The sequence below is a fragment of the Primulina eburnea genome, chromosome 14, assembly GCF_022965805.1.
Source record: "Primulina eburnea isolate SZY01 chromosome 14, ASM2296580v1, whole genome shotgun sequence".
Classification (NCBI taxonomy): domain Eukaryota; kingdom Viridiplantae; phylum Streptophyta; class Magnoliopsida; order Lamiales; family Gesneriaceae; genus Primulina; species Primulina eburnea.
This window is the reverse complement of record NC_133114.1, coordinates 19,789,863-19,812,062: the sequence shown is the minus strand read 5'-3', so window position 1 is coordinate 19,812,062 and position 22,200 is coordinate 19,789,863. Positions and strand designations below refer to the sequence as shown.

The 22,200-nt window shown below is 36.1% G+C and overlaps 1 protein-coding gene across 2 annotated transcripts; it reads left to right on the top strand.

Annotated features, from left to right (window-relative positions):
- The first annotated feature begins 507 nt into the window (after positions 1 to 507).
- LOC140812896 (uncharacterized) lies at positions 508 to 20,820 on the top strand. 2 transcript variants are annotated; one of them, XM_073171276.1, is made up of 4 exons: positions 508 to 738; positions 9,882 to 10,149; positions 10,298 to 10,402; positions 20,453 to 20,820. In XM_073171276.1, the coding sequence occupies exons 1-4, from the start codon at positions 542 to 544 to the stop codon at positions 20,561 to 20,563; spliced, it is 681 nt and encodes a 226-aa protein (XP_073027377.1). In that variant the 5' UTR covers positions 508 to 541; the 3' UTR covers positions 20,564 to 20,820. The 2 variants fall into 2 exon arrangements, with proteins under 2 accessions (XP_073027377.1, XP_073027378.1); XM_073171277.1 differs by lacking the exon at positions 20,453 to 20,820 and adding an exon at positions 10,511 to 10,937.
- Positions 20,821 to 22,200: the final 1,380 nt, after the last annotated feature.

The window sequence follows — 22,200 nt, the reverse complement described above, 5'->3', positions numbered from 1 at the left end:
GAATTACAATTTTAGATCAGTAAGTTGATATATTTGACTTTTAAACTTGTACTTTGTCAAAATTTGATTTTCATAAAGTGATTGAATTTTTTGTTTGTTTTAATTTTTTTTTTTATCCGAAGTCATAAAATTTACCTAATGTTGCTTATTCGACATCAATTTTTTCTTACGTATTTCATGACGCTAATAAAATCTATATTATAGACATTAAAATCTACATAAACAAAATAAAAGAGAAATAATCTTTTTTTCTTTCAATTTTAAAATCTTGAGATTAGTTTTCATATATTTTTGTAATTTAGTTTTTTTGTATTGATTTAATGTGTGCAACATAATTTTTTTCGACCTATAAATTAAATAGGAGAACATCTATATCAATAAAATTTGATTAATTTGCTGACTTTTAGCAAAAAAATAATTAAAATCAAAAAATATATTTAATACAAATTATCAAATCAAAAAATAAAAGAGACTAAAATATTTTCTTTGTTTTTTAAATGTTATTTTAGAGCAGCAAAGTACAATTATTAGAAATATAAATATGCAGAAAACAAGTCCGGGGTGGTTCACCGGCGGTCCGAGCAGTGAAATCGGCCAGCCGACGTCGTCTTTACTGGCTGACTGGAATGCTTACGCCGCCGCTTCCAAATCCGAAGTCGAAGCCGACGTAGATTCCTCATTCGATATCGAAGCCGCCGTGCGCACCGCCAACGACAAAGTCACCAGTACTTTCGATGTGTAAGGTTTCCAAAAACCTACCCGTCGTCAATAATTCGAGGATGTTACTCTTCGGTTTTATTTGATTTGATACCAGTGTTACTGTTTGAGATCCATGTTCTGTTGTTAATTGCTGAGAAAAGAATTTATTGTTTGGTTATCAGTGGTGCGTGATAAAAGCATAGATTAGATATTTTTTTTATCAATAGAGATTTGCAAATGCTAATGCAGCTTATATCTTCACTTGTTGACACCATCAATACTTGGTTAAACATACGAACTGGTGCTAGTATTTGCCGATTCTTGCTTTAGCCTAATTTTTTTACTTAGGAAAGCTTTAATGGGGCTACCATGAGTCCTTGATAATTTCACCTTCCCCTTTTCCAGGATCACTAATAACTTCTGTAGTAAACAATAAAAATGCGAAACTTGTTACTTCATATAACTGCCTAACTCACTCACTTGACCAACAGTCCTGCTTCTGCAACTTTGCCCTTAGTATTGGGTTTGTAGCTCTTATTAATTGAAAGTTAACGGATCTATAGTGGAAATAAATTTCTTTTTTATGTATGACTAGTCCGTTTAGTAAGTATTTCCACGGGAACAAGTTGCTGGACATTGGATATTTAGTGTTTCTCTTGTTTGGAGTTGTAGTGAAAATAATATAGAAAAGAAAACTTTTGAAACAGGTTGGTTTTTGTGGTGTTAACTAGGATTCTTCCCAAATTTCAACTATGCTTCTCCTTTATAATTTTGCAGTCTTCAAATTGTACACCAATCAAGCCAATATATATACCCAACAACTCTTCAATGCGCATAATTTATATTTTTCGAAGTACGATTTGTAGACTGATAATTTTTTCAGTGTCTAAAACACTTATGAATATGGAAGTGTTTATCATCTTCCTAGATGGTACATATGGGACAGTTCTTATGAGAATCGTCGAAAATAGATTGTACATCTGGGACAGTTCTTGTGAGACTAAAATAGATAGTACATCTGAGACAGTTCTTGTGAGAATGATCGAAAATAGATAGTACCTCTGGGACAGTTCTTGTGAGAATCCTCGAAAATATGCCAAGAGTATTTTAAACGCAAAAAAAATTGATTTTTCTCGCGTGGATAGACTTTAGAAAATATAAATGAGTAGGAAATAATTTTTCCTTTATTACTGTCTATGTTATTATGTTGTAGTTATCACATGTCTTAACCATCTGTTGTATAGAAGATAAGAACCCATATACTGTAAGCACCATTCGATGCTCCACCATTGATTTCATATTTTGGGAGATATAACATACAGGAGAGCCACTGTTGCAACCTCATGATTATGCTTATATGTCAACAATAACCCACATAAAGAAAATTATAATAGGGCTTCCATGAGTCCTCGATCATTTAACTTTCACCTTTCCCAGACATCACTAATAACTTCTGTAGTAAATAATACTAATCAAAATGCAAAATGTGTTACTTCATATAACTACCTAACTCACTCACTCACCTGACCAACAGTCCTGCATCTGCAACTTTGCCCTTAGTATTGGGTTTGTAGCTCTTATTAAATGAAAAGATAAGGATCTATAGTGGAAATAAATTTCTTTTTTATGCTCGACTATTCCATTTGGTAAGTATTTCCAAGCGGAACAAGTGGCTAGACATTGGTTATATTGTGTTTCTCTTCTCTGGAATTGTAGTGAAAATAATATAGAAATTAGAAAACCTTTGAAACAGTTCTTGTGAGAATCCTTGAAATATGCCAAGAGTATTTTAAATGCAAACAAAATTGATTTTTCTCGCGTGGATAGACTTTAGAAAATATAAATCAACTGCAGTGGGAAATAATTTCTCCATTATGACTGTCTATGTTATTATGTTGTGGTCATAACATGTCTTAACCATCTGTTGTATAGAAGATAAGAACCCACTTGCTGTAAACATCATTCTGTGTTCCACCATTCATTTCATATTTTGGGAGTTATAACATTCAGGAAACCCACTTTGATAACGGATCTATTCCATTTAGTAAGTATTTCCACGCGGAACAAGTGGCTAGACATTGGTTATTTTGTGTTTATCTTGTTTGGAGTTGTAGTGAGAATAATATAGAAATTAGAAAACCTTTGAAACAGTTTGGTTTTTGTGGTGTTAAGTTTGTTCCCAAATTTCAACTATCCTTCTCCTTTATAATTTTTTAGTCTTCTAATTTTGCACTATCCAAGCCAATATATATACCCAACAGGTCTTCAATGCACATATTTCGTATTTTCGCTGTACAATTTGTAGACTGATAATTTTTTCTGTGTTTAATGCACTCATGAATATGGAAGTTTTTATCATCTTCCTGGATGGTACATCTGGGACAGTTCTTGTGAGAATCCTCGAAAATATGCCAAGAGTATTTTAAACGCAAACAAAATTGATTTTTCTCGCGTGGATAGACTGTAGAAAATATAAATGAATTTCGCTGTACAATTTGTAGAATGATAATTTTTTCTGTCTAATGCACTCATGAATATGGAAGTGTTTATCATCTTCCTGGATGGTACATCTGCGACAGTTCTTGTGAGAATCCTCGAAAATATGCCAAGAGTATTTTAAACACCAACAAAATTGATTTTTCTCGCGTTAAAAGACTTTAGAAAATATAAATGAGTAGGAAATAATTTTTCCTTTATTACTGTCTATGTTATTATGTTGTGTTTATCACATGTCTTAACCATCTGTTGTATAGAAGATAAGAACCCATATACTGTAAGCACCATTCGTTGTTCCACCATTGATTTCATATTTTGGTAGATATAACATACAGGAAAGCCACTGTTGCAACCTCATGATTATGCTTATATATCAACAATAACCAACATAAAGAAGAATATAATAGGGCTTCCATGAGTCCTTGATCATTTAACTTTCACCTTTCCCAGGCATCACTAATAACTTCTGTAGTAAATAATACTAATCAAAATGCAAAATGTGTTACTTAATATAACTACCTAACTCACTCACTCACCTGACCAACAGTCCTGCTTCTGCAACTTTGACCTTAGTATTGGGTTTGTAGCTCTTATCAAATGAAAAGATAACGGATCTATAGTGGAAATAAATTTCTTTTTTCCATTTGGTAAGTATTTCCACGCGGAACAAGTGGCTAGACATTGGTTATATTGTGTTTCTCTTCTCTAGAATTGTAGTGAAAATAATATAGAAATTAGAAAACCTTTGAAACAATTCTTGTGAGAATCCTCGAAAATATGCCAAGAGTATTTTAAACGCAAACAAAATTGATTTTTCTCGCGTGGATAGACTTTAGAAAATATAAATGAATTGCAGTGGGAAATAATTTCTCCATTATGACTGTCTATGTTATTATGTTGTGGTCATAACATGTCTTAACCATCTGTTGTATAGAAGATAAGAACCCACTTGCTGTAAGCATCATTCTGTGTTCCACCATTCATTTCATATTTTGGGAGATATAACATTCAGGAAACCCACTTTGATAACGGATCTATTCCATTTAGTAAGTATTTCCACGCGGAACAAGTGGCTAGGCATTGGTTATTTTGTGTTTATCTTGTTTGGAGTTGTAGTGAAAATAATATAGAAATTAGAAAACCTTTGGAACAGTTTGGTTTTTGTGGTGTTAACTAGGATTGTTCCCAAATTTCAACCATCCTTCTCCTTTATAATTTTTTAGTCTTCTAATTTTGCACTATCCAAGCCAATATATATACCCAACAGGTCTTCAATGCACATATTTCGTATTTTCGCTGTACAATTTGTAGACTTATAATTTTTTCAGTGCCTAATGCACTCATGAATATGGAAGTGTTTATCATCTTCCTGGATGGTACATCTGGGACAGTTCTTGTGAGAATCATTTTAAACGCAAACAAAATTGATTTTCTCGCGTGGATAGACTTTAGAAAATATAAATGAATTTCGCTGTACAATTTGTAGAATGACAATTTTTTCTGTGTCTAATGCACTCATGAATATGGAAGTGTTTATCATCTTCCTGGATGGTACATTTGGGACAGTTCTTGTGAGAATCCTCGGAAATATGCCAAGAGTATTTTATACGCAAACAAAATTGATTTTTCTTGGATGGATAGACTTTAGAAAATATAAATGAACTGCAGTGGGAAATAATTTCTCCATTATGACTGTCTATGTTATTATGTTGTGGTCATAACATGTCTTAACCATCTGTTGTATAGAAGATAAGAACCCACTTGCTGTAAGCACCATTCTGTGTTCCACCATTGATTTAATATTTTGGGAGATATATAACATTCAGGAAAGCCACTGTTGCAAATGTTGACGACACACTCTTTTCAGCTGGCCCTTTTTGATTTTTTTCCAAATGCATATTCCTCTGCCATCATCCAACCTCATCCCTCTATTGCCAGATCCACCTCCTAGCCTCTCTTCATTTGTGGTTGTAGGTTGATGCAAATGAACCACTGAATCATTCATCTCATTGATATGGCCGCTGCTTGGGTTTTCGTTTTGGAATTGTTTCCGGAGCAAATTTGAGTTACCCCACCCCGCCAAGGTCCTTTTACCATTGATCACCACCTGTGCGTAAGATTGCCTACCGTACTTCTCGTAAGCTGTTAGATCAAAGGTATCTACCCGAATTCGAATGTCAAGGGTCTGCCCCTCCAACTGAATTTTCATCCTATTGCAAACAAACCCTCCTTCCGTGCCTTTCACCTTGATCTTTGCTGCCCCTAAGTCTGTAAGTAATGTTTCCGCGCCTATGTCGATCAACCCCCCGCATTGATCCCCTATGCTTTTGAAAGTTTCTTTCGACCATAGATTCCATGGTAGTCCAAAGATCCTAACCCAACTGTTGCAACATTTGTCCACCGTGTCCGCTGTATTGATATCAGGTTTCCATGCCTCGAAATTCAAAGACACCCCATTGTCAGAAAAACCTTTCTTCAACTTTAGATAATATGCGTACTCGGAAGGGTCGGAGGCAGTGTTCTAAATTGGCGGTCGAGGCGGCCGCCTAGGCGGTGTCGAGGCGGTAGGCGGCCCTCGACCGCACTGCCTATGCATGAGGCGGGTGTTTTAGGTGGCCCAAGCTATACGGTGTTGGGGAGGCGGGTCGAGGCGGGGCGAGGCGGGGCGAGACGGCAAGCAGGCGGGCTAGGCAGTCAAGATTTTTAAGTTGTAATCAACAATTTTAAAAACTCAGTCAAAGTCAACTAATTTTAAATATTAAAACCCTAACACACCTCATTTTCTTTATTTTATTTTTGGTTTTCACTCTCAACTCTTAACTCTCAACCACTCTTATTTTAGTCTACTACTTGTTCTAATGATGGATAATTGATTGAAACTTTGAAATTCAAATTTAGTTTTTTGATAAAAATAATTATATTACTTTGTTAGCATAATAACATTAATATGACAATGAATCTTTATTAATTGCACATTCTCTAGATGATATTATATTTTGTGCTTAAACATTATTTAATTGCACATTTTACATAAAAATGATTATATTGCATGATTATCTATAAAAAAGTTACTTAAAAAAATTCAACCGCCTAGGCACCGCCTGGGCGGCCGAGGCGGTAGGCGGTCACCGCCACCGCCTCCCGCCATTTACAACCTTGGTCGGAGGGCCACCAAACCGCTTTGTTAGCTTGGAATGGAAATAGTTCAACTATCTTGTTTGTGTATTTGGCTAGGCCTTTCTTTATCTGATCCCACGAACTGTTCACTCTTCCCCTAGTAACAATGAGTGCTTTTCCTAACCATCATTGGCCTATCACTGTCCTACTTCTCTTTCAGCAATCCTCGGCCACCCTCCTCCACTTTTTTGCTGTTATATCAGATTGTTGTATTACATCTTGTCTTTGCTGACCCATATCCGAAGGTTGGTTGAAGCACTTTCCTCTGAGAAATCCCCGACAGCAGCCTTACTAGTGTATTCAAGATTTTCTCCCATCCCCCTTAATTATAGCCGCTAGGAACAATTGTGATCTGTTTTCGACCTCTGAAACTGAACTTGGTAATCTCTAAGAACCTTCCACGCTTGTTTGAAAATCGTTGTATAGTGAAGACCGCATTCCTGCCCCTAAAACGAAGGATATCCGTGCCCGAGACAGGATTGTTGATGAATTCCTTGAAACTTAGACTGAGCCAGCTAGCTTCTTCTCGGTTTAAATCCAGCAAATAGGTTGCGTTCCTAGTTTTTTCAGACCACCAAAGAGACAATCCCCCATTGCCCAATCTCAGGTTGAAAACTTTATGTTCAATAGAGACTTCATCCCTCGCACCTTTCCTTAGAACAGTAGGCACTCTTGAATTTATCCTGTTCATATTTTTGTCGACGAAAAATCCACTGGTGCCTACTGGATTGTGAACACTAAACACCAAGGTCGTCCGAGCAAGATAAACCGACAAAAAGGATCACAGAACTCCCGTGAAGGTAGGAGTTGACCTGCGCAAGAGATTATTTCGGAGAGAAATATAGGAAAAAGGATGAAAAACGAGAGAAAAAATCGAGAGAAAGGTAAACAGATGTCGCTGCCGGCGGTGAAGACCGGCGCCGGTGACGGAAGAGAGCTACGACGCCTTTCCTCAGCAACAGAGAGTCATGGAAGGAAACGGGAAAGGAGTGATGGATCGCAAAAGAGGAGAGAGCATTTTTTAAAAAAATTCTCTCTCTAGGGCACACAATTAGATAATTCTTCACAGGCATCACTAATAACTCCTGTAGTAAATAATACTAATCCAAATGCAAAATGTGTTACTTCATATAACTGCCTAACTCACTCACCTGACCAACAGTCCTGCATCTGCAACTTTGCCCTTAGTATTGGGTTTGTAGCTCTTATTATATGAAAAGATAACGGATCTATTCCATTTGGTAAGTATTTCCATGCGGAACAAGTGGCTAGACATTGGTTATTTTGTGTTTTTCTTGTTTGGAGTTCTAGTGAAAATAATATAGAAATTAGAAAACCTTTGAAACAGATTGGTTTTTGTGGTGTTAACTTGGATTCTTCCCAAATTTCAACTATGCTTCTCCTTTATAATTTTTTAGTCTTCAAATTTTGCACTATCCAAGCCAATAAATATACCCAACAGGTCTTCAATGCACATATTTCATATTTTTCGCAGTACAATTTGTAGACTGATAATTTTTTCAGTGTCTAATGCACTCATGAATATGGAAGTAAGGATAGTTTTTGTGAGAATCCTCGAAAATATGCCAAGAGTATTTTAAACGCAAACAAAATTGATTTGTCTCGCGTGGATAGACTTTAGGAAATATAAATGAACTGGAGTGGGAAATAATTTCTCCATTATGACTGTCTATGTTATTATGTTGTGGTTATAACATGTCTTAACCATCTATTGTATAGAAGATAAGAACCCACTTTCTGTAAGCACCATTCTGTGTTCCACCATTGATTTCATATTTTGGGTGATATAACATTCAGGAAAGCCACTGTTGCAACCTCATAATTATGCATATATATCAACAATAATCAACTAACGCAAAGAAGAATATAAGCTAAAATGAGATAAAATGAAAATAAGGTTCCCAGAGGTAACCCTCTGTGCAAGGGAATCAACCCAAAAAAAAAAAGCAAAAGCTTGGTCTCGAAATTTGAACAAATTAGTAGAATGAGTTTTAATTTCACTCCCCATTATATTTTATGTATTCACTCCCCCATTTCTAGATTCTTCATTCTTCCAAGACTCCAATGAGGCACAATATTCAAAGCCCATAATAATATAAAAGTCCATAGCAGCCACAAATATTCACCTCAAAAGGCCATAGGATATGAGCCTCTGTATCCCATTGTTGTGTCGCAGGTGCAAGGGAATTCAACCCTGACCCTCCCACCATCCCCACCAAAAGCTTGGTCTCAAAACTTGAACTAATTAGTAGAATGAGTTTTAATTTCCCTCCCCATAATATTTTATTCATCACTCCCCCATTTCTAGATTCTTCCAAGACTCCAATCTGGCACAATATTCGAAGCCCGTAATAATATAAAAGTCCATAACAGCCACAAATATTCACCCCAAAAGGCCATAGGATATGAGCCTCTGTATCCCATTGTTGTGTCGCAGGTCAATTACTTAAATCATAAATTTTTTTTCATCAGGTTGAAATTTTAGAGGACTGATAAAAAAAAAATTTTAGAGGAGTTGTTTCTCAAGCATAAACCAATCTTCATTGGTGAGCTTGGATGAAGATGTGATTCATTTAAAAGAGAGAAATTTAAAGATTGTCGCTAAAAATCCTAATATATTCTAAATTAGCAAGCGATGCCAACAAAGCACTAATCTATGGTCTGTAAGCTGCTATAAGAACAGCAAAATCCATTAAAATTGCAAGGCTAGCTTTTGTAAAATCCCAAGGAGCTGCTATCATATGGTTGATACAGGGGTATTACATTATGTTCATCATCACTTTTGTTTGAGGTTCATGAATTTTCAGTAAAACAGAATATTGAATAAAGTTAGGTCTGCCACTCTTCCAAATGTATGGCCTTTTTGCGAACAACCTACATTTAGATAGGGTATGCTACACTTGTCTTATTAGTTTTCAAATAATGTTGAAGATGATCAATGTGGTACACTAATATTAGAATGTTTTGAAAAGGAATTTTTACTCTTGGTTTTATTTTACTGTTGTAATGATGAATAAGTATAAGATTTATCAAATTTGTAGATGCAGGTGTACGAAACTAAGAGTTTGATAGTGATATATGGATGGAAAAGGCCCGATATTCACTAACATTTTTCACCTTAATAACAGAGGAAGTAGAATATCAAGCATTTGACTTGAGCACCACAGGAAGCTTTGGACTGATTTCCTACCAGCACACTTTCTCTCTGGCCTTGTGAGCAAATCATTGCTTGATTTCTGCATAATATTTTACTCTACCTCGAGAAGCACTTGTACTTGACGAGATGAAACAACCTAGTAGCAAAACTTGCCTTAGTTTGGTTCGTTTTTTTTCCAATCTAGCAACAGGAAATTACAGCTCTATGTGGCTTTTCTAGCTGTCTTCTCCCAATAAGCCCAAGCCTTAGCTGTCAATTGTATCAAAATATGTGATTAATTTTCCAATTTGTTTCCTCTGTTTCATAGACCTCAATTTTTGTTCCTCGACAGGGTTTCTAAAGGAATGAGGGGGTTACCCAGGAACTTCAACTCTGCCACTAGCATTGTTCCTTCTGGAAAATCTCTTATGTACTTTGGATTGTTCCTTGCTACTGGAGTTTTCTTCATCTTCATTGCTTTCACCATATTCCTGCCTGCGATGGTGCTGAAGCCTCAAAAATTCGCTATCTGCTTCACTATTGGCTGTGCCTTCATAGTTGGTTCGCTTTTTGCCCTCAAAGGTCCAAAGGCTCAGCTTCAACACATGTTTTCTAAGGAGGTATTATAATTATATTTTTTTAGAAATTTAATTTATTCATTATTTTTCCTTACAGGAACAGAATGAGTTGTCTTTTATACTTTTGTATTCTTCCATCCACTTTCCTGGAAGTCTTTGAACCCAGTCAATTACATTTTCCTTTCTGCAGAGACTTTCTTTCACGTTAGGATTTGTTGGCAGCATGGTGGGTACAGTTTATGCATCCATGGTTCTTCACAGCTATTTTCTTTCAGGTTTCTTCTCCATACTACAGGTATGAAACTCCCACCCTCTCCTATAACAATTATCCTCATAATTAATACATTAGTTCTAATTTTATATTACTCTTCTCCAATTGTTCTTGTTTATGTATTTGTCACAGAGGAAATCTTGACCTGTTCTGCAAACGAATGAGGTTTTTAGATACTGCATTAAACTTTCCTAGCATATCTTTTTCCCAGAAAAACTAGAGTGGACAGTTACTGTGATTAAACTTTTTTGTGCTTTGAATCTAGCGCTGCTTTCGGCTCTGTGCGTTAGTCTTGAATATCAACTCTCTCAAGGGAAAAATGTACTATTTATTGCCTTATTGGTTCTGTAGATAATTCAATGCTCTATGCTTTATGCGAAAGAGCTGTGTCCAACTCTGGCATCTAGTCTGAAACTTGGGGTGGTGCCAGGGGATGTCCCTGCTGGATTGAAGTGGAGCCATTGAGATGCCTTATTATGTTCTCAGAATGCATGATGACGCATCCTGAGCCTTCCTCATTTATTAGTGACCCCTTCCTTTCTCTACCTTTAAATAACACACTAAGTGTGTCACGCCCCGTATCCGAAGCGTTGGTGACATCTGTCATTGTTTAACAATTACTTGAAAACAATTAATCCTCGTATCGAAATGCCAAATAACTAGTCTTTTTCATAACTAAAACATTGTCTATACATTGACAATAGAATAAAAATACATTGGAGTTGCGGAAGCGGAACTAAAATAAAGGAAAATAAAATCTTGATTCTTGAATCTTGCTCATCGACTACCATCCCCAGAAAGCTTCTTGTTCCTCCTCATTCAGTTGCTCTTCATTTTTATCTGAAATTTGTAAGGGGTGAGTGTTTTGGGAAACACTCAGCAAGAGGAGGGTCGATCGATTTCCAATGATACATATATAACTTAATCTTTAAAGCATTTCTTTAACAAACTTTCAAATCTTATTATTTTTAAATTATCATAACAGAAACGAATCAAATATGAGACAGAAGTTATCAGATGATTCAGAGCAATTCAGAAGCAAATCAGAACAAACACAACATTGTTACTCATCTCATTTCTATGGTCAAATTGTCCCCAATATGTTAGTCTTCTAAGGGGTGAGGTCAGGACACTGTTTTGTACCCCACCGATGGGGCCAGACAAAACATGTTTTATACCTACCAATGGGGTCCAGACTGAATACAATTCTCGTCCCATTTCAAATCGAGTTGTAACAGTGCATCACAGAATTCAGATTTATCGAACAGAACTACAGCCTCAAAGAATATCTAAGACCAGAATGAAACCTAATATTCATCGATCGAAATTTTAAAGATAAGAACATGTTGACTTTCGAAAATAAAAACATACATAACGCGCGTCATGATATTTTATTCAAGTTTTAAAATACAACGAATTATATAACAAAAACCCACGTACCGAAATGCGTAGGTATGCTTCGAAATTTGCAGATTCTTGAACGAAGTTTCTTCCGAAGTTTTCACAATACTTCGGCGTGTTGCTCGAGCAATTTATGTGCTCAATCCAGCAGCACCTCGACGTATTTGCTTGAGTACTCGAACTGCACGAAGTTGGTTCTTCTTTCTCCCTTGCCTTGGCCGAATTTTGGTTGCTTTATGGAGGGGAGAAAACCGAAACTTGGGAGGCTTTTTGGTGTGTGTTTTTCCTTCAACTTTGGAGTGCTATTTATACAGGAAAACTTTGTCCCTTCACCTCCCCCGTGACATTGTCCCTTCATCTCCCCCATGACTTTGTCCCTTTATATCTCCCATGACTTTGTCCCTTTATCTCCCCCAAGAAATGAAATGAATGTAGTCAAGGCTATCTCAAGCACCAAAGGTCACATAGACTTTCTAAAAGGTCATTTCTTGCATAATTAATTTGTCCAATCCCTTGGCTCCTCCTTTAACTCCCTATTCCTTACATGATTTACTTCGGAAATTCCGAGTTCTCACATCCCACCCTCCTTATTTAAAGTTTCGTTCTCGAAACTTGGATCAGCTCGATCTTTTGAATAGATGAGGATATTGTGTGCGCATCTTCTCTTCTAGTTCCCAGGTTGCTTCTCGTTCAGTATGATTTGACCACTGTACTTTGGTATGTAATTGTCCAGTGTCTCAACACTTGATCTTTTACGTCCACTATTCGAATAGGGACCACTTCATATTTAAGTTCTTCATTCAGATGTCCTTCCATCATCAGCGGCGCAACTTTGAGAACATGACTCGGGTCTGAGACATATTTCCTCAGTTGTGAGATGTGGAATACGTTATGAATTCTGGACATATCTAGTGGCAAAGCCAATCGGTAGGCTAGGGTTCCCAGTTTTTCCAGTATCTCGAACGGTCCTACATACCTTGGATTCAACTTTCCGGATTTACTGGACCGAACCACTCCAGAGACTTTGACATATGCCTTTTCACTGATTTCCAATTCCAACGGTCTTCTCTTCAAATCTGCCCAACTCTTTTGTCTATCTTGAGCTGTTTTGAGTCTTTCTCTTATTATGGCAACTTTGTCAATGGTTATTCGAACAAGCTCTGGTCCAGTAATAGCCTTTTCTCCGACTTCATCCCAGTATAGAGGTGATCTACACTTTCGGCCATATAATGCCTCATTTGGAGCCATTTCAATGCTGCTGTGATAACTGTTATTATAAGCAAATTCTATCAGGGGTAACTGTTCACTCCAATTTCCATGAAAATCCAAAGCACATGCCCTCAACATGTCCTCGAGAGTTTGAATTGTTCTTTCAGTTTGGCCATCAGTCTGTGGATGATAGGCCGTGCTGAGGCTGACTTTGGTTTCCCATTACTTCTTGGAAACTTTTCCAAAATTGTGATACGAATCTTGGATCTCTGTCAGATAATATGCTTGTCGGGACTCTGTGTAATCTCACTATATTGTCCATGTACAAGGTGGCTAATTTGTCCAAGTTGTAATTCATTCGCACTGGTAAGAAATGTGCAGATTTTGTCAACTTGTCCATGATTACCCAGATCCCATTGTGACCTTGCCTTGATTTCGGTAGCCCTACTACGAAATCTATGGAGATGTTTTCCCACTTCCACTTTGGTATTTCTAATGGTTGTAGGAGTCCTCCAGGCCGTTGATGTTCCGCCTTGACTTGTTGACAGGTTAACCACTTGGAAACAAAGACAGCTACGTCTTTCTTCATTTCATTCCACCAGTAATTATTTTTCAGATCTCGGTACATCTTGGTGCTTCTCGGATGAACATAAAATTTCGATTTATGTGCCTCGGCCATTACTTCTTCACGAATCCCATCGATGTCTGGCACACACAAACATCTTTTCATCCATAGGACACCATTTCCATCAGCCTGGAATTCTTCGGCATTTCCTTCTTGAATTTGTTCCTTAATTTTTGTGATAGAGGGATCTTGGTTTTGTTTCAATTTGATTGCTTCTCTAAGGGATGGTTGTGCTGATAGAGAAGATAAGCTCATTTTACCAATGTTCATTCGGCTCAAAGCATCTGCTACTTTATTTGCTTTACCCGGATGGTAGTTGATTGATAAATCATAATCTTTCAGAAGTTCAATCCACCTTCTTTGCCTCATGTTTAATTCCTTTTGGGTGAATATGTACTTGAGGCTCTGGTGATCAGTGAATACTTCGCATTTTACTCCATAAAGGTACTGCCTCCAGATTTTGAGCGCAAATACTACTGCAGCTAACTCAAGGTAATGAGTTGGGTAATTTTGCTCATACGGTTTTAATTGCCGTGATGCACAAGCAATTACTTGACCTTCTTGCATAAGCACACACCCTAACCCTCCATTTGAAGCGTCACTGTATATTGTGAAGTTCTTGCCGTCCTCGGGAAGAATTTGTACTGGTATGGATGCGAGTTTCGCCTTCAGGGTTTCAAAACTCTTCTCACTTGCTTCATTTCAAATGAATTTCGAATTTTTCTGTGTAAGTTTGGTAAGAGAAATGGCTATCGAAGAAAATCCTTCCATGAATTTTCTATAGTATCCAGCTAAACCCAGAAAACTTCTTATCTCGGTTACTGTTTTTGATTGAGGCCAGTCCTTGATCGTCTCTACTTTCTTAGCGTCCACTGACACACTTAATTCAGAGATTATATGTCCCAAGAACGCTACACTTTTTAGTCAAAATTCACACTTCTTGAATTTGGCATAGAGTTCCTTTTCTCACAGTGTTTGCAAAGTCAGACCTAGATGTTCTCTATGTTATTCCTCACTTGGTGAGCATACCAGAATATCATCTATGAAAACAACCACAAACTTATCATGGTATGGTTTGAATACACGGTTCATAAGGTCCATGAATGCTGCAGGAGCATTTGTTAAACCAAAAGGCATCACCGTGAATTCGTAGTGCCCATATCTTGTTCTAAACGCGGTTTTAGGAATATCTTCTGCTTTGTCTTTCAGCTGATGATAACCTGACCTTAGATCGAGCTTTGAGAAAACCTTGGCTCCTTTCAGTTGATCGAAAAGATCATCTATTATTGGGAGCGGGTACTTATTTTTGTGGTGATCTTGTTTAGCTCTCTATAATTAATGCATAGCCTCATGCTTCCGTCCTTTTTCTTTACGAACAACACTGGGGCTCCCCACGGGGATGCACTGGGTCAAATTTGTCTCTTGTCAAATAACTCCTGAAGTTGCTCCTTTAATTCCTTTAATTCAGCTGGAGCCATTCGGTATGGTGCCTTTGAAATTGGTGCCGCACCAGGGACCAAATTAATTTCGAATTCTATTTCTCGATCTGGTATCGTACCCGGTAAATCCTCCGGAAAAACATCTGAAAATTCTTGAACAACTGGAATATCTTCCATCTTTGGAGCATCTTCTTCTTTGACTATATTGATCATTGCCAGATAAATATCTTCGCCTCCTTTTATGGCCTTCCAAGCTTGTGAGGCAGATAAAAAAGATTTTCGTTCTTTTGATTTTCCGTGATATATGACTTCCTCTTTAGTCGGAGTTTGAAGTCTGACATTTTTCTTTTAGCAATTTACTATGGCATGGTATTTAGCTAACCAGTCCATTCCAAGAATGATGTCGAACTCAATCATATTGAGTTGAATCAATTCTGCCTAAAAATCTGATTGCTGATACAAATGTTATAGTTTCGATACACCTTGTGGGTTTCAATTGTTTTACTTGCAGGTGTTGCCACTCTTAACGGTTCACTAAGAATTTCATGCTCAAGTTTTAGCTTCTTAGCAAATCTTCTAGACACAAACAAATGCGTAGCACCACAATCAAACAAAGTATATGCAGGTATTTCATTGAGTAAAACAGTACCGGCCACCACCTCGTTGGTGTTATCAGCTTCTTCCTGGGTTATTGCATATACCCGAGTATTAGTCTTGTTTTCATTTTGTTTGTTGGGTCCCGCCCCTTTGTCTTTGTTGTCCGGAGTCCGGACAATCTTTAATCCGATGACCCACCTTACCACATCTGAAACAAGCGCCCGTTTTCCTATAACATTCCCCAGTGTGATTCTGTCGACAGGTATCGCACTGTTTTCCTTTATTGCCGGTACTGCTAAAGGTTCCTCTTGGGGGGCCGCTTGAATAGTTTGGCCTTTTGAATTTGGGGCACTAAGAGCTGACTGACTAGTCAAAGGTCTCTTGTTTTGTTTTCTTATTCGCGACGTTTGATATCAGTTTCCGCACTCATTGCTGCGCCCATCAAATCTGCAAAATTGCTTGGCCTAAATACTGCAAAAGCCGATTGGATCCGGCTGTTCAGTCCTTTCTTAAAACGGTGCATTTTCAATGTCTCATCAGACATGATCGTTGGAACATAGGTTCCCAGATCATTGAACCTTGAGGTGTATTCCATCACCGTCATGTCTGGTGTCCGTTTAAAGTTCTCAAATTTGCTCAACTTTTGCGGCCGAAATTCCGTTGGGTAATATTGCTTCAAAAATTCTCTCTTGAAGGTTTGCCATGTGATTTGCTCCACCTCAGCCAAAGATGGTGACACTGTTTCCCACCACTTTCGTGCTCGATCTTCCAGAAACGAGGTTACGACCTCCACTCTAAGTTCTTCAGGTACTTCCAATAAGTGCAGCTGAGCTTCAACATTCTTAAGCCAGTTATGACTGACTTCTGGGTCTGGATTTCCATCAAAAGTTGGGACTTCTGGCTGCTACTATGGTAGCTATTGCTATCATATCTTCTCGAATGAGGTTCACCCTACTGATTGTGGGTTTTCGTTCTAGTTTTGATTAACTCCTCGGGGGTTTCGATTGTGTCTGGGTGGTCTGCCTGCCATTTCCTATGATAAAATCGAGGTAAAATATCATAACAATATATAGGATGGAAATGCACAAAAATAGAAAGTTGTCGTGGAAATTTCGGTACTAAGGGTTTGCAGAACGATTGAAGGAATAAATTTTTGAGTTTCTTGAAAGTTTAGGGAACAGATGGAAGTTGGATTCAGATTGGGATGCACTAGGCTTTTGACAAAATTTGACGACACTATCAAAATCCAAGCAGGATTATGAACCTGACGACTCTGATACCACTTAAATGTCACGCCCCGTGTCCGAAGCGTCGGTGACATCCGTCATTGTTTAACAATTACTTGAAAACAATTAAGCCTCGTATCGAAATGCCAAATAACTAGTCTTTTTCATATCTAAAACATTGTCTTTACATTGACAATAGAATAAAAATACATCAGAGTTGCAGAAGCGGAAATAAACAAAAGGAAAATAAAATCTTGATTCTTGAATCTTGCTCATCGACTACCATCCCCAAAAAGCTTCTTGTTCCTCCTCAATCAGTTGCTCTTCATTTTTATCTGAAATTTGTAAGGGTGAGTTTTGGGAAACACTAAGCAAGAGGGGGGTCGATCGATTTCCAATGATACATATAGAACTTAATCGTTAAAGCATTTCTTTAACAAACTTTCAAACCTTATTATTTTTAACTTATCATAACATAAACGAATCAAATATGAGACAGAAGTTATCAGACGATTCAGAGCAGTTCAGAAGCAAATCAAAACAATTCAGAACAAGCACAACACTGTTACTCATCTCATTTCTATGGTCTAATTGTTCCCAATATGTTAGTCCTCTAAGGGGTGGGCCAGGACACTGTTTTGTACCCACCGATGGGGGCTTGACAGAACATGGTTTTATACCCACCAATGGAGGCCAGATAGAATACAATTCTCGTCCCATTTCAAATCGAGTTGTAACAGTGCATCACAAAATTCAGATTTATCGAACAGAACTTATCAGAACTTTGAACGAATACAGCGGTATCAAAGAATATCGAAGACCAGAAAGAAACCTAATATTCATCGATCGAAATTTTAAAGATAAGAACATGCTGACTTTCGCAAATAAGAACATACATAACGTACGGCACGATATTTTATTCAAGTTTTAAAATACAACGAATCTATATATATATAAAAGCAGAGTTTTTGCCAAAAATAGTAATTTCCCGCCAAAATGTCATTTCTAAAAAAGGAAAGATTTATTATGATTATTGATATATGTATACTGCAATAAATGATCACTTCAATTATTGTTTGCATTGATTATATCAATTCATTTAATTCAATTTTGAATTTAATTAATTTTATATTAATTCAAATGTAATTTTTATATTATATGTTTTTTAATTTTTATTCAAATTAAAACTAAACTCTATTGAAAAATAAATTATATTAAAATTTTGTATTGATTATATCAATCAGTTTAATTAAAAACAATATAAATAAATTTAAAATACAAATGATTGCAATGTTCAGTATCACTCATTAAGTAAATCATTCAAAAATAAATTTTTCTATTTTAAGTAATTTCTGCCCCAATTATTTACTAAAAAAGAAATACAATATTTAATTAGTTTATTTAATTTTTCTAAAAATAAAATTGGTTGAGTGTTAAAAGTTATCACTATAACAAAGTTTTCCAACATTAATTTATCATTTAATAATCATAATTTTTTTTTATCTCAAATACATATTATTTCGAAATTACCTTAATTTGAAAATAATTAATATGTTGTAGTTTTCTTCCAAAACCATATGTATATAGTATATCTTGAATTGTCTTCTTAAAAATTCAAATAAGAGAGCACAAAAATCTATATATATTTATAAAAGCAGAGTTGTCTGCTATTTTTAGTAATTTTTCGCCTAAATAAACATTCTATAAAAGGAAATAATCGAAACATGTTATTATAATAAATGACTAAAGTTATTTAATTCATTATTTAAACTACATATTAATGTATGTGTATGTATAATCCTTGAAAATTGAATATATTCTTGGAATAACAAACAAAATTAAATTACATTTCAATTTACCAATACAAAAATTCAATTCCCCTTCTGGGAATTATAAACCTAATACATGTTGGAATTAAAAACGAAATACAAATCTAAATTTACATTTGAATTCTGAATTTTGACACATGTCCCAAAATTTTTGCTCCGTTTGAAATCGTTTCATTTAAAATCGATGTTTTTTTTAATCTATAAATACATATGTAATCGTTTCATCACACACAATAGTCAGATCACAAATGTGATATTATTTTTCAGCCGAAATACAAAAAAGGCTCTTTTATTCATTTTTTATTGTTAAGATCTATATGTATGTGAAACAATAGACATTTCAGTTTGCTAAACCGTCATTTTATGTAGAAAGTGAAACAGATTATCATACTTACTAATTTTAATCATTAATTAGAAAAAATAAATGTCCGTGCATCGCACAGGTGAAATACTAGTTATATAACAAAAACCCACTTACCGAAATGCGTAGGTATGCTTCGAAATTTGCAGATTCTTGAACGAAGTTTCTTCCGAAGTTTTGACAGTACTTCGGCCTGTTGCCTCGAGCAATTTATGACCTCAATCCAGCAGCACCTCGACGTATTTGCTTGAGTACTCGAACTGCACGAAGTTGGTTCTTCTTTCTCCCTTGCCTTGGCCGAATTTTGGTTGCTTTATGGAGGGGAGAAAACCGAAACTTGGGAGGCTTTTTGGTGTGTTTTGCCTTCAACTTTGGAGTGCTATTTATAGAGGAAAACTTTGTCCTTTCACCTCCCCCATGACATTGTCCCTTCATCTTCTCCATGACTTTGTCCCTTCATCTCCCCCAAGAAATGAAATGAACGTAGTCGAGGCTATCTCAAGCACCAAAGATCACATAGACTTTCTAAAGGGTCATTTCTTGCATAATTAATTTGTCAAATCCCTTAGCTCCTCCTTTAACTCCCTATTCCTTACATGATTTATTTTTGAAATTCCGAGTTCTCACATAGTGTGTGTATAATTTTTCTTTCAAAACGAAATGGAACTGATCAACTGAACTATGTTCTACAAATGTGCTCTAAGATATTTAAAATTGATTTTTGTATGCAATTTATTTTTACATCTTAATTTTTCAAAATCGGAAGAATTTGAATTACTATACTAAAATTATTAACGATTAGTATAACTTAATAACCTCATTATTTTAATCAAAATTTTAGTTTCAATTGTTTTTGTTTCTTCCCTGGCATTCTACCCCCGACATATTAAAAACTAGTGTTGCTTTGGCGACCGTCAGTCAGAATGAATCTTGGGGGTGCGGAAGGTGTGGACTGGTGGTTGCAAGAAAATTGTGGGTGGCCGGGGAAACAGTTTGTTATTATTTTTTATAAAGGTTAAATTAGTTTGGATTAAACATGATATAAGTTTTGAATAAATTGTTATGGTTGTGGATAAATATATGTGTAGTAGATATTTGTGATTGTTAATTCCTCCCATTTCTTCAGCATTTTCTTCTGAAACTGATCGGCATTTTATGCTGACTGTTATGCTTTTGGCCACCATTAGGAAAATGTACTCTTATAAGTAGGAGTTTACTCAGTAGGTCTAACTGCGAGGTAAGAATGAAGAAAATCGTAGAAATCGAAGTTTAAAATGTGGTAGAATGTGGAGCATTGAAACAATTACGCTAGTTGTGGTACACAGTACATAGTTCTTCTTAATTTAGCTTCAGAATTGTTTTGATTTCTTGAACTTTGCTTTGGTAGGTGATTGCTCTCTCGTACTACGTCATCTCCTACTTCCCTGGAGGATCAGCTGGGCTGAAATTCTTATCTTCAACTCTTACCTCTTCAATACTCAGATGTTTCGGAAGATGAAATTGATTTCTACGTTCTTGATAAAAATGGCGTGTTCTGTGAAGTTTGGGTGCACACAACGGAGTTGGGAGTGGCATTTATAGCTGACTGAGTTGTTGTTATCATCTTACTAGTTGCACCTGTGCCAAATAGCAGAATCACATATATGTTTGAACAGATTTTGTGCAGACATTATTTGGGAACGTGTGAAAAACTGTGCATACCATTCTGCTGTGGAGATTTTACCTAACAAGCCCCTAGTCTGATTTTTTTCGTTACACATCTTTTGGTTGGGCTTTCTAATATTTTCAATTCAAAAGGTGTTGAAAAAAGGGTTTAGAAGTATTTTTTTAGAATTGTGTTGGGTAAGTGTTATGAGCACGGGAAAGGTCGGGTTATGGGCCGATGAAGGAGTTGATCATTTGACTCTGAAATTTGTTTATGGCTTTTTCTACTTTGTCTATTTATTTTTTTGGATGTTCTAGACTCGTTTGAAAGAACTTCTTGATCTCAATATTAACTATATTTTTTGAGAAAAACTAAATGTCTTATTCCTTTCATCAGCCGTCATTTAAATACAAGATAATCATTAAATTGTAATACATGAAATCTGCCCATTATTTCCCTATCTAGGCTTAGGATCCTAGCACTCATTAAAAGAAAGCAAATAAAATTCAATCAATCCAATTTCTTATTTTCTAAACTTCTTATGAGTAAATCTTTAATATAACACATAAGTGTCATGCCTTGAGATTGAGGCATAGATGACAACATCAGACATTTTTTAACAATTTCAATGAAAACAATAAGTTTCGTAGCAAATAATCAAAACCTAGTCTAATTTATAAAATAACTTCATCTTTACATATAATAAATACGAATAATACGGAAGTTGTTCTAATAATGAAAAAGTGCGAAATACGAAATCAGGGACTTGGTCTTCGTAACTCTGGATTTCTTCACCAGCCTCAAAATTGATCTTATTCCGTCTTTTCCATCTGTTCTTCATTATAATTTCGGGAGGGATGTAAGGCGTGAGCGTTTTGAGAACACTCAGCAAGTGAGGCTCGATTGAATACCAGAAAAACAAGTTATGTACATATTTTTAAAGCGATAATTTTTATAAGTAGCGGTCGAAAACGGAACAGATAGAGTTCAGAACTTATATATATCAGATCATATCAAACAGAACAAAATCTTAACAGAACAAAGTTTTATCAAATCAGAATTACATACTGAACACAGATCTTATAAAAATGATCATGAGTTATCCTTGATCTTTGGCTCTCTCTGGGGTATTCTTCTGTAAATGGGCTCCCTTTGGGGTATTTTCCAGCATCCGGGCTCTCTTTGGGGTCTGTTACCTCACAAAATTTCCCCATGTGCCATGAATAGAATCAAATCAAACAAACTTATTCTATTGGGACGAAATAGACAAATCGAACGGATCAAATCGAAACGAGAAGGACGTAACAAATCGGACCGGAACAGAACTTAGCAAAAGATGCAAATGTGAAGCAAACGATTCAAAACAAAACATGCGGTATACGATCGAATTTCAACACATACATAAGCCTTTAAAACATATATAAGCCCACTTACCATAATTCAAAGGTGTAGTTCGAACTTGACTGAAGTTTATACAGAACCTAGGCTGA

What these genes read in the sequence shown, in the direction of transcription:
- LOC140812896 (XM_073171276.1), top strand. Translation starts at nt 542, where the DNA reads ATGCAGAAAACAAGTCCGGGGTGGTTCACCGGCGGTCCGAGCAGTGAA. An exon ending in GTCACCAGTACTTTCGATGT is followed by an intron (nt 739 to 9,881) that starts GTAAGGTTTCCA and finishes GTTCCTCGACAG; the next exon opens with GGTTTCTAAAGGAATGAGGG. An exon ending in AACACATGTTTTCTAAGGAG is followed by an intron (nt 10,150 to 10,297) that starts GTATTATAATTA and finishes TCCTTTCTGCAG; the next exon opens with AGACTTTCTTTCACGTTAGG.